Raw genomic sequence first — 13,129 nt, forward strand, 5'->3', positions numbered from 1 at the left:
GGCCATCTATTGTCACCTTTTTAGACAAGTTTAATAGTCTTAAGCACACCTCCACTCAGTAATTTCCCACTACCATTCTTTTCCCCAACAGTCATCCTGGAGCCTCCCCCTTGGCCCATTGCTACCTGGACAGCCAATCAGGTAACTAAAGCCAAGTCCACTCATTGGCTAGCTAGGAGCGTCCAATCAGGGGTTGCCAACTAACTGGCTATTGGCTACTGCACTAGTCCAGCCCTTATGGTCACTGCAGAGCCTCCCCTTTTCTGAGGTCATGTACCAGCTGACCACCTGTCATCTACCCCTGTACCTCCCATCCCCTGAGGGTCCAAGGTAGTCTATTTAACCTCTGACCCAGCTGCACTCGTGTGTGCATCTAGCAGTATCCCAGTTCCACTGTCTAGATCCATCCCCGATTCTTGGCCAGTTGAGGGTCCCATTTCTTTCGTTGCCATTGGAGCCTTCCTTGAAGACTACGATCGGTAATTATCACCCTGTTTGTCTACCCATGTGCTGTCTTTATATCTCTCTTTATATCTCTCTATTTTTCTTAGGACTGTATGTATGATTTTATGAGTAGTTTATCTTGTATGTAAGCCTATATTTTTCTGGAATAAATTTTAATTGTTTTACTTAATTAGAGTCCCTATATTTTAAGCATTAATTTCTGGAAGTGGAATCCTGTATACACAGGTAAAAGATCCTGATTAAGCCAGGTGCCCACCTGACAATTCCCCATCCTCGTTTTGAGGGCATTTTGGCTTACAAGGAACATAACAAATCCTGGGGTACTGCTGAGCAAAGTAAAGCTTATTAAAATATTCTACCTTGTTACACCACCTTATACTACACCAAGATTTCTAAAGTAAAACTCTCATACTGTGCTAATTGTCACAGATTTGACCTACAGCCATTATAATGTGTATAATTTTGAGTGTGCGGAGGGGGCTGAAAAATTCAAGTAAAAAATTCAAGTCAAATCCAGGAACAATTTCCATTCCATTCTGTTACCAACAGAATTATCCTACTGCCCAAAGGACAAATCAGGACAGAATTAGCATAGAACTCCAAAAAGAGAATATGTGTTGGTTTCCAGTTAGTTATCTGCACATTAAGCTTCCCTCAACCATTACAAAAGGATGTCATTTTACAGCTTAGAAGCTGCAATAATATAATGGGATTGAGCTAATAATTGTATTACTATGCTTTATGTGTTATACTGAGCCGGTAGTGGGTAATGAACACCCTACCATCACCACTAATTCAATAATAATTCAAACCTTCTCCAACTTCGCTACCAGTGTTCCCTCTAAGCTGAGTTAGTGTGAGCTAGATCACAGATTTTTCGCCTCCAGCTCACACATTTTTGTCTTAGCTCAGGAAGGATGACCCCAGAGCACACTAATTTATGCAGTAACTCCCAAAGTTGAATTTTTGCTCACAAGACTCTGAAGCTTAGAGGGAACATTGTCCACTACCATTCAAAATAAATCCCATTAAAGATGAAACTGCTTCTTGGTGTTATGTTTTATGCCCATAATGGTGTTACTGATTACATGCCATATAGAAGGAAAAAATAAAACTGGGTTTTTAAAAATAAATATTGATCTATCACAGTTGTCAACTGGGTCTTTGCAAGGATGGGAGAGCGGAAGAGGCTCTCCCTCCAACATTGATTTGGATTTGGAAAGGACCGAGAACAGAATTCTGACAAGACTGTTGGACTCACACATATATAGAAATGGAACTAAATCAGACTTTGCTACTAGAAATTAAACTTCCAAAGTCCAGGAAGGCAGCATTCTAAATCTGGCAGTGAGGGTGGTAGCAGACCCAATCACAGAAGTATGAATCTTTGCAGAATGCTACCAAACACTAGCTGTTCTATGAGGATGAAAACTATACATCATCATCTTATGGGCTCAGGTAGACAACACAATCCCATATGTAGTTACGAAAATTAAGTTTCATTTTTCATGGCAATTACAAAGTATTTGCATCCTGATCAGTTCTCTACTTCAGTTATATATAGGAGTTAATGGACTGACTCCTATGCACTAATGAAAAGCAATTACAGATCTCTGTTAATTAAATCTTAGCATTCCACAATTAAGGATACATCTGCCCATCAATCTCCAATTTTGACATATTTATTTCCTTCATTATGTTTTCCCCTGGAATTAAATCCAAACAAATGGTAACCATATAAACTAAGCCTATTATTCTTTTTTGGTCCTTGAATCTGTTAAACAACTTCATTATGCTGTATGCTAATTACTGCTCACCCTCTACCTATACGTATGAACTGGTAACTTCCATTTCTTCGTATCTGAAGAAGTGTGAGTGCACATGAAAGCTTAATTCCTGGAATAAAAAATTGTTGTTCTTAAAGGTGCCACTGGACTCCAACTTGGATCTTTCCCACCTTTACCACCCCCAGCAACAGCTCAGAAAGCAATGCTAGAGGCTTGGGAACTTGTGGACTAAGAGATGTGCAACTGCAGATTGTTGCAGAGAGGACAGGAAACAGGCAAAAGTCACAACTCCTGCCTCTTATTGCAGTGGGGCCTTTTCCACAACAAGGTTCCTTGTGTCAGAGAAAAGCTTCTTACTCCAGAGGAATGGATTCATGAAAACCAATCTATTCAGTGGCACATCATTGTTGAATGGTTATTTGTTTGCCATTGGTGCTGATCTCTGGCAAGCACATATATACAATCAAAGAAATATTACCTGAAATGGGAGACTTCCCCCAGTTGTGACCCTGAAATCAAAATACTTAAGAGTGCTCTTTGGAAGTCATCTCTGAGGAAACCAACACTGTACACAAAACATTAAAATCACTTGAAACCTAGCAACAGAAGAACCAAATGGGAGTAGCAGCTTCTTCTCCAATGGCTGCAGTACAATGAGACAAAGTAGTTAACAGATGAAACTAGTCCCTCTCATTCTATATTAAATAACTGAGTGCTGTCTTCCAAACAGTTCAGAATAACTCAGGGCTTCACTATGTACCACTTGTCACTTGTCCTATGGTGCAAAAGGGCAATTCCCTTTGGGGCTTTGTTGGCATCATGGCTGGTTTCTCATATTCAGTAAGGGTGGCTGCATTCCCCTGTGGTATTTCTCATGTTCCTGCTTGTGTACTATATCATCAAATTAAACTTACACAATACCACACTGCCTGAAATGCACTAGTTAAAGAAGGCAAGAACAGCCCAGGGTAGAGGAACCCAGTCAAGGAAAACCTCTGAAAAAGTTTACCTCTCAAAAGAGAAGAGACAGATGAAGGATGCTGGAGTACTTGAATTTAGCAGCTTTGTACCATCTTTGAAAAATAAGCCACATAATCGAGGAGCCAACAAACATTTCAAAAGAGACTTTTAATCCAGTCCGATGGCAAGTAGATTCAGTTCCTAGCGTTTGAATTCTCCACTGTTCACAGCAGCATTTAGCAACCCACTGTTTTGATTAGTGCAGTTATTCTTCCTCTCCCAAGAGCTGTTTCAGTTGTGTAGCATTTTAGCAGACAGATGTGCAGCTAAGTTCTGAAGGTTCCTGCACAGTTGGTGTCCCCAGTCCTTCTGGTCCATCTGCAATGCTAGGCTCACTGGAACATTGCCTGTGATTTAAGCTGGGCTGCAGGACAAGGCATTTGTCACCATTATCAGGTTCTTCTACTACCATACCCGAGTGCATCATAGAAGCCATGGCCAATAGCTGGATATCTGAATGAGCATTGGCAACAGTATGCCGACGGATGCTTCCACATTTCTCAAGGTATGCCTCACCCTCTTGCTCTGTCAGGGGTGTCAAGGCAGTCTCACTGGTCTGACGAGCTGCCATTGTATGAGAAGACAAGCTCAGTCCATTGGGTCGAGATCTATAGTATCTTCTCTCTGCAGAATAAAAAAGGAAGACATGTGGATTAGTAGAACATGGACAAAGTGCAAATTTTCAGAGAATTTTCCGTGCTATCTCTGGCAATTTTGTTCCAGGTACAGTTTTTCACACTCTCGGTACCGCACACAAGAAAGAATGTTAGTTTCACTAAGCAAGAATGGTCATTTGGGCACGCACACACACCAATTGTGAAAAACAAATTAGATTTAGACCTCTATGCTAGAAAAAAATTGCATTCTGATTATGATGTACCACCTATACCCTTCTATTGTGCTATGTTATATATTTATACAGTTTTCCTAGTGGCTATTGTTCTACAGAAATTTTAGCTACCTGTGTAAGATATTATTGTTTCACTACTCTACCAAGGAATATTATGCAAGAAAATGGACAGAATAAAGAAGGGGCCACTTTCTACTTTTTCTAAAAATGTAATCTCATCTCCAAGTTACTTAGCTGCACAAGGACAGAACTGAAGTGCAGTTATCTATTCTGATATAATTCCAAGTCATTGTTATGTCATCAGACCATTAAATCTGTAGCATTTTCCACATTTCTTTAATGTTTCATTTTCATTCCCTGATGTTAGTGGGGGGGGGGGTCCTTGTGTCCAGACATCCCTATGCTGTCCCAGTCTATTTCCTCTCCCCTGTTCTTTCCTAAACTACTTTTTCCCATACTTTTTCTTTCCATTAAAGAATGAATTTGCAGGAATCAAACAAAAATATGCACTTAACTTGACCAATTGCAGTATGTCTACTATGATATGTTTCTTTTATTTCCATTATGGTCAACATTTCCCTGCAGTCATGCATGTATTTAAAGTTAAATCCAGAACCCATCTATTATATGGTTTTCCCATTTGCATCAGTGTATTTAATCAGTCTGTAGAGAAGATCAACAGCTACCTTTCTGCATTGTAACCTGGGTGGCCCAAACTGTGATGAATATGCAGCCATACATTTGGAAACAGAGCTGGGCCTTTTGGAAACTAAAGGCTTTGAAATTCTGGCTGCACCATTTTTTAAAATTTGATCATCCCAGCCATATGTACACTATATTATCAGACTCCTACTTAAGTAAATGGTCACACATGGTCCAGCAGAAAATTAAACCAACTGAAAATCCTTTTGACTTGATCCTTATGTTAGGGAAAGAACAGGCCTTTAGATTCCTGTGTCAGAGACTGCTGGATATTAAAAGACAAGTTTCGCACTCCCTAGCAAATAGAACATGTTCCCCTATTGCAAATGGTATAGTCCCAGTTTATGGAGTTCCTGCTCTCTACTTACTTCATATTAATTTTCCAAAAGTCCAGAGAGTTTCTATGCCTGCCAACATTCAACATTCTGTCTTCAGCTATCCTTTGAGGTAGTTTTTTGAGAATTTCTCATCATAAAATATATTGTTCATGTACAACTGGGGTCCTCAATTTTTACTACATGTCTTGTTATTGCGGCATGAACTAGAAAAATTTGGTTTGTGTGTGACTGAACAGGGAGGTTTGTTTGCAAAACTTAGCCAGTTTGTGGCCCCACAAGCCCCACTGAAAGGGACCGCAGTTTGTGACTGCAGGGTGACCTCAAATCACGAACCTTTGGATAACACACATTTCTTGGAAGCATGCTTCTACATTGGGCAACAGAAGATGTGCTGTGTTCTGTGACATCATCACTTCATGTTGAATAGTACCCTCAGTGATCCATGTGACACTGCAGCTGGTGTGTAGTGATGAATTGCTAGAGTCGTTTGGCTGTCAATGGTGTGTTGCTTTTTGTGTGTTTGCCATTGCCCTTGGGAAAGAAATCCCAGTTCTTTATGGAAGCATAAACTCCAACATAATAGCAGCCCATTTTAAGTGGACCACAGACTTATCTTGCTCAAGTTTTGAAAGGGCACATCTCCCTACCTCATATTTAAAAGTACCCCCATTACTGTGCATATAGCACAATAATTGCCTGTATATTCTAAAGCCTCTCTCTGTAACCATAAGGCATAGGCTGTCTTTGACCAAGGCCAGGGCCTTTTCAGCCCTGGCTCCTGACTGGTGGAAGTCTCTGCCAGAGAACATCCATGCCTTCAGGATCTGTTACCTTTCACAGGGCCTGTAAGGAAAAGATGTTCTGCCAGGCCTTTGGTTGAGGACATCAACAGGACAACTGGCACTCTCATGTTCCCAGCACCACCCCCTCCTCTTGCCTACCCTCAGAAGCTGGGAGTGGTGACATTTCATTTATTCACCATCTGAATTGTTTTAATTAGAATTTGGTTTTAATGCTATTTAATACTGGTTTAGATTGTATGTTGTTTTAGTGTTTTATCGTGATAAAAGCCACCCTGAGCCCTGCATGCAGGGAAGGGTGGCCTAAAAGCCTAAATAAATAGTAAAAAGAAAAGGTGGCAGCTAAGCCTGTCACAGGTCTAGCTCAGATTCCACATTCTGGCCAAGAGGCTTTTTTTTAAGACAGTAACTTTCAGTATACTAAATTATAGGGTTTCTAGAGACAAAGCCACAAAGTTTGATGTCTGACTGAAAGCCACTCTATATGTTCCAAAACAGGTTATTGAAGAGCCCTCCAGGAACTGCATGGCAATGCACTAACAGACTGGAACATGCAGCATTTTTAGCACTTTAACTATCTTGGCTTAAACACCTCAAAACAATACATTAAATTTGTCTGCATAAGTGGCTGCAACGATTCACAAAAGTAGAACATTTTTTCTAAGTTAATGTTTAACTTTCAGATCTGGGCTTGGAATTTTCTGGATAGAAGAATTTTCATTCACAAACTGTGATTTTCTCCCTCGTCCTTCTACTGCCCTAAATACCCTTTGAAGTGCTGCTCCTGGGGGGATACCCCCCTGCTCCAGAAACAGCTTGGAGGGGTGGTAGGACACCTGTGGAAAGGAGGAATTGGCAAAAATTGTCTCCCTTGTGTCAGAGGAAATTTAAGCAGGATCAACCTAGATACCTTAGGAGGCTATGTCCTGTTCTCCCCCAGCCAAACCTCAGCCAAATCATCCATCCCAAACGCCCCCCCTTTTTTTTTTTAATTTACAGTTTCCATGTTTCAGATTCTGGTAAAACTTGGAAACTGCAGTATAGTGACTCTTCTCTTGCCAGGTGTGTCAGAAAAGCTAGAATCTGCTTTTCTTCTAAAAGGATACTTCATGTTGTTGTAGCTTTCCCACACAGTCAGCACTGAGCTATAACCCTCATGCTAGGAACCCAAATGCACCAGTTATTAGGTCTTTTCCAAGACCATGATGGAACTTTAAGAGGGAAAATTGGAAAAGTTTCAGTGATGATCTGGAAAGGTGTCTCGGATAGGTCCCTCCAACACATAGTAAGTACCACCGATTCATTGGAGCAGTTATATCTAGGGCCAAAAGGCACATTCCTCAAGGGTATCAGAAAGAATATATTCCAGGATGGAGCAATCAGAGCAAGAAGCTATATCAAAATTTCCTTGACAGCAAAGACCCAGAAGTAGCAGATGAACTATTCCATGAACTCAACACTGCATGCAGACAAAAATGGACCAAAGCAACTGCGAATTTGGAGTTCAGACATTCCAGTGGAAAAGCCTGGAGCCTGTTGAAAAAACAGTAGCTGCTCACCTGGTGCACTGAGAAAATCTGAAAATAAGATCAAACCAGGTAGCTGCCCAGGCCTTACACACAACCAAACATCAAAGTACCCCTTAGCATTACCCTAGACAGAACCTTGAGCTATAAACACTATCTTACTAATGCAGCATAGAAAATACACACATGAAACAATTCTCCAAAATTTACGTAATACAACGTGGGGCATGTCTGCTTCAACATTCAGAAGCTCAGCTTCAGGGCTGCTGTATTGTACTGCAGAATATGGTGTTTCAATGTGGCTAAACAGCCCCCATGTCCACCTCAACACAACAATGAGAAACATCAGTGGATGTATTAAACCCACTCTGACCTATTGGCTACCTATGTTGTGCCACATTACTCCCCCATATCTCCAAAGACAAGGTGCTCTTCTTTGTGAATATAGTAAGATCTTTGAAAACAGAGAGTTGTCCATCCACAAAAACATGTGAGCCTATCCGGACTAAGGTCCCGACACCCAGCAATAAGATCTGCACAAATCCTTCAATCACAACATTTCAATCAAGGGAATGAAGAGTTGTGAACATGGATGCAATCAGTCGCACCCAATATCCGTAACCTGATAAAAACCAAAGAGAGGCCCACCGGATTTGACTTACCACATAAAGTATGGAAGACAGCTAATAGAATACAAACAGGTTTTAGCAGTTGTGCATACCTGTTGTTTAAATGTGGCAAAACACAAGACTCAACTACAACTGTAGTTGTCACAAAAACGTGTCATGCTTTCCAGGGAGATTTGATGGAGCTCTTTGAACCCCAGCTGCAACAGAGTGGATTAAAAAATTAGATATTAGTATTCAGGGGGATTGTCTAATTGGTCTGCATACCCACTGTATCAACCTGATTACATGTTTCATATTATTATACATGTGATTATGTGATGCTGGAGAAGAATCTTGAGAGTCCCTTGGACTGCAAGAAGATCAAATCAACACAGACTGTTCCCTGGAAGGCCAGATGCTGAAGCTCAAATACTTTGGCCACCAAATGAAAAGGGAGCGCTCACTGGAGAAGATCTTGATGCTGGGAAAGATAGAAGGCAAAAGAAGGGGACAGCAAAAGATGAGATGGCTGGACAGCATTACTGATGTAATTAACATAAATTTGAGCAGACTTCAGAGGATGGTGGAAGACAGGAGGGTCTGGCATGACTTGGTCCATGGGGTCGCAAAGAGTCGGACTCGATTGTGGGACTGAATGACAACAAAATTATTATACATATGGCTTTTTTTGAGGAGGAACACACAGGAACGCAGTTCTGGCTGGCTTGGTGTTGGGGGGTATGGCCTAATATGCAAATGAGTTACCTGCTGGGCTTTTTCTACAAAAGCCCTTTGTGAAACAATGGTGACATCAAGGGGTGTGGCCTAATATGCAAAGGAGTTCCTGCAGGGCTTTTTCTACAAAAAAATCCCTGATTATACGTTTCCTGTGTGTTAACTCTGCCATACAATAAATAAATAATAATGATCATGCAGGAGTAAATAGGTTAGAAATACAATGTTCGGTATTTAAAAAGCCATTTGAAATTCCAAGTAAGCAACAATGAAAGGCAAGAAGCACATCAAGAAAAAGTCACTGCCAAATATTCTTTTTGCTATGGCACCCACACTTTAGAAACTACATCCTGGAGGGCAGGGGTCATTTTGTAGAAAAATAGGTGGTGGAGCTCATCCAGGGATTGTTATGCAGCTGCGCCTACTATTCAATGGACAAGGTAGGTAGGTAGGGTTGCCAAGTCCAATTAAAGAAAAATCTGGGGACTTTGGGGGCGGAGCCAGGAGACTTTGGGGGTGGAGCCAGGAACAAGGGTGTTACATAACTGAACTCCAAGGGAGTTCTGGCCATCATATATAAAGGGACAGCACGCCTTTTTAAATGCCTTTCTTCCATAGGAAATAATTAAGGATGGGGCACCATCTTTTGGGGCTCATAGAATTGGACCCTCTGGTCCAATCATTTTGAAACTTGGGGGGTATTATGGGGAGAGGCACTAGATGCTATACTAAAAATCTGGTGTCTCTACCTCAAAAAATAGCCCCTCCCAGAGCCCCCAATACCCATGGATCAATTCTCTATTATTCTCTATGGGAATCGTTCTCCATAGGGAATAACAGAGTGCCTAGTAGACATTTCCCTCCCCCCCACACTTTCTAAAGGGGGGGAGGGCCTCCATACCAGGGAATCCCCCCTCCCTACCCCCTCCCTCTCTCTCTCTCACACACACACACACAAACACTTACCATACTTGCTGGGAAAACGAAAGCAAGGCTCCACAGGAAAAGAAAGAGAGGGGCCGTTCTCCATGGAAACTGTTACTTTCCCATGAAGCCCTTCCTGTTTCCTGTGCAGCCTTAAAGGGACACATTTTAAAACAGATCAGAAGCTCTACAACATGATGCCTAAAGGTATGTTCCCCCCCCCCGCCCCCAGATTTTTTGAGAGCGGGGAGGAGGATGCAATTTCGGGGGTCCCCCGCCAGGCGGGGGGGGGTTGGGAAGCCTATAGGTAGGTGGGGAGGAAAAGGGGGGAACCCTCAGAAAGGTTCAGGAGCTGTGCTCCTGTGAGCTCCTGCTGGATTCAAGCTGGAGGGGAGAAATAGTAAATGTGACCAGACAGAGAGAGAGAGGTGAGAGTAAATTGGAGGCAGTCAGGCTAGAGATTAAGACCTGTAAAGGGCTTGCACACCACACTGACTGGCAAGCTTCACCAGCCGTGATTTAGAATGTAGTCACCTTGAACCAGTTCACTCTGGCCCACATTAAACTAATTTAAGCTCAGTCTCACTGTAGTGTTACCACAAGTATGATGGGGCCTGGAAGATTCCCCTCCCCTCCCATCACCATCCCTTTCCACAAAAAGGAATTGGCAAAGCAGAGGCCTTATATTTGAGCTTCCGCACCAACAAACACCTCCACAAGTACAGGGATTAGGGCAATTAAATTCCCTTTGTATCCTTATGCTTGGATTGCTGCTGCCCATGCTCAAAATAGTATCCCATCCACAAAGATCCATACAAGAAGAAGTCTGCATGGACTCAGGCATCTCTGAGTCACCACGATCCTCTACAGCTCCCAGGTAAATTTGGATTGAAAAGCAAATTTGGCAAGCTTGCGAGGACAGGGTGGGCCCAGGCTAAGTCTCTGACCAGCTAAGCCCAAACTTAAATTGAGATAATACTGGGATGAGGATTTCTGGCCTATAAAAGTCAAATTCTGAACCCTACTTCCATCCCTACTTCTGAACTGTGGCACCATACAGTTACGGAAGGTTTGTTTTTTTAAAAACTGTATTTTGCCTCAATTTAATCCTACCTAACCCTACAGTGCAAATTATGGTCCCCTTTAACTCTGTAATAACTACTAAACTGTCAGTCAATTGCTCTGCACCCACAATTGTAAGCATCATGCAAAATCACACACAACATATTGGTCTGTACTTGAAAGGAAGATAATTCTGGCCCTTTACAATAATTTAAATTAACCTTGATTATGAATGCAAAATAATAGTGAAACTGATGAAGTGAACTGATCTGTTAAATCCCAAACATGAATTTGTCACTAAAAATGTTGTCAATATTATTTGAATGATTTAATACTGCCTGGTTGATATTTAGCATTAATTTTTACAGTAGCTATTGAATAAATTTTGCACAAATTTAATCCGAGCACCTGACCAGAAAACAGCCAAAAAATCCAGCAAATTTTCAAATTCTGCTGAACTGTGAAAGCTATCAAACTTTTACATTATTCTGAATGTCATCATATAAATTTGCCAAATGCTGCATTGGGAGGTGGAGGGAAAATTTTCATTGTTGCTTGAATTTTAAATAAGCAGTCTTATGGCTGCTAACAAATAGGTAGTTTGTTTTGAAGCTAATGAGTACACATGATAAACAATGAAAACCCCACAGGCACTAGAGCAGATTCCTAAGCATGGCTGCAAAATCCATATAGATTTTTCTTATTACGGCAGCATGTTATATTTAGATATACTACTCCATGTACTTGAAGGCTGTTTTGGAATTACTAACGGACTCTGAAACATGATCTCTAATATGCAAGCAGAGGATACTTATTTGTAAGCACTAGTACTTATCGGTGTGATACATGGATTGTGGGAAATTATGAACTATGCTTTTCAAGACAAGCAACTTGATCACTTCCTGCTGTTGTGTCATTTCTTTTCAGTGTGTTATATAACATTAGAAAAATAGAGAGAACTGCTTGTATTTCAGTCACCCCAATGGGCTAAGCTCATTACGCCAGCCCTTTAAAGCAGCAGGCCTCAAGTATGGCTTTCTCAAGGATACCTGAAATTATCAAAGATTTCAGGTTTTCATGGCTGGTAACATCATTAGGGTTTGTAGAACCTTTCAGGCTCAAGTGCCGTGTTCTACTGGAGAAAGTTTTCCTTCCAGACGTTTCGTTCTCAGCTGCGGAGAACATCCTCTGGCCACAGAAACGTCTGGAAGGAAAACTTTCTCCACCAGAACACGGCACTTGAGCCTGAAAGGTTCTACAAACCCTAATACCTGAGATTCATGCATGAATCAGGCTGATTTGTGGTTTGTTTCAAACTGGTCTGCACTTTGGTGCTTTGTTTGGCTCACTTTTGCAGGTTGTTTTCCCAGGCAATCAATTCCAAGCAATGCTGAGGGTGGACTTCTGGGAGCCCCAGAAACATTCATACAAGCATGACTGGCAGCTCCAGAACCCAGTCACAGAGCTCCCATTTCTGCAGCAGGAAAAGTTGTCATGAGAGCCTTTCACGCAACAGGGGATCAGGGAGGGCCTTCTACTGGCTGCCACCACTCGCAAGGGTCTGTATGGGAGGGCCCAGAGCACCCACCCAACCCCTATATCTTCCCTATTGGCTAGTGCCTTTTAGCTGTGACCAAGGAGACGTGAGTACCCAGGCAGTTTAGCAACAAGAAGTTGCTCTAGAACAAGTGGGTAGTAAACCATTTGGTGCACAGTAAATATAGAAACACAGTAAAGGTTGGTACAAAGAAATAAAAACTTTGATGCAACTACCTAAACGTTCCCTTCTTCTAACCTGAATAGATTCACTCGCCCTCCTTGGATGAGGGATTCCCTCCGGCTGCCTTCTCTCCTGCAGCCTTTTCCAGAGAGAACACACTCTGTGGCTTGTCCTTTTATGCTGTCCTCCCAGGTCCCACCTTCTTCGGGGCCAGTTTCCCTTTAAGAATGCTTTCACCCAATCAGAGAGACAGAAGGGATCCCAGGAGACGTAGGCCCATTAGCCACTCCTACACAGGCTTCTCTGCAGCCTGTAGGCCTCACTAGGTCTAGGATCATGACAGAGCTGAAGCTAAGCTTTCCTGGAGGCACCTGCTTTGGTGGGCTATAACTCAGACATTCCTAATCCAATCTTCACCAAACTTGGAAAGCAGATGAAATAGAGCCTGCTGAAGACTCCCAATGAGTGATATGCCTCCTGAACCAAATAAAACAATGAAACACAAACTGGATCAGAATGAAATGAACCACCATTTTTCCTGGTTCATGCCCTTCCCTATTCCTTAACTGTAGAGAATCACACATATAAGCTC

The 13,129-nt window shown here is 42.0% G+C and overlaps 1 protein-coding gene across 1 annotated transcript in view; it reads right to left on the reverse strand.

Moving 5' to 3' along the window:
• Positions 1-3,361: 3,361 nt before the first annotated feature.
• Positions 3,362-13,129, reverse strand: part of PRR5L (proline rich 5 like) — a 94,232-nt gene continuing 84,464 nt past the window's right edge. Inside the window, exon 9 of the mRNA XM_060261847.1 lies at positions 3,362-3,896. Coding sequence (XP_060117830.1) covers positions 3,520-3,896 — 377 coding nt within the window. The 3' untranslated portion in view covers positions 3,362-3,519. The remainder of the gene's footprint in view (positions 3,897-13,129) is intronic.

This window comes from Heteronotia binoei, chromosome 21 (genome assembly GCF_032191835.1).
Source record: "Heteronotia binoei isolate CCM8104 ecotype False Entrance Well chromosome 21, APGP_CSIRO_Hbin_v1, whole genome shotgun sequence".
Classification (NCBI taxonomy): domain Eukaryota; kingdom Metazoa; phylum Chordata; class Lepidosauria; order Squamata; family Gekkonidae; genus Heteronotia; species Heteronotia binoei.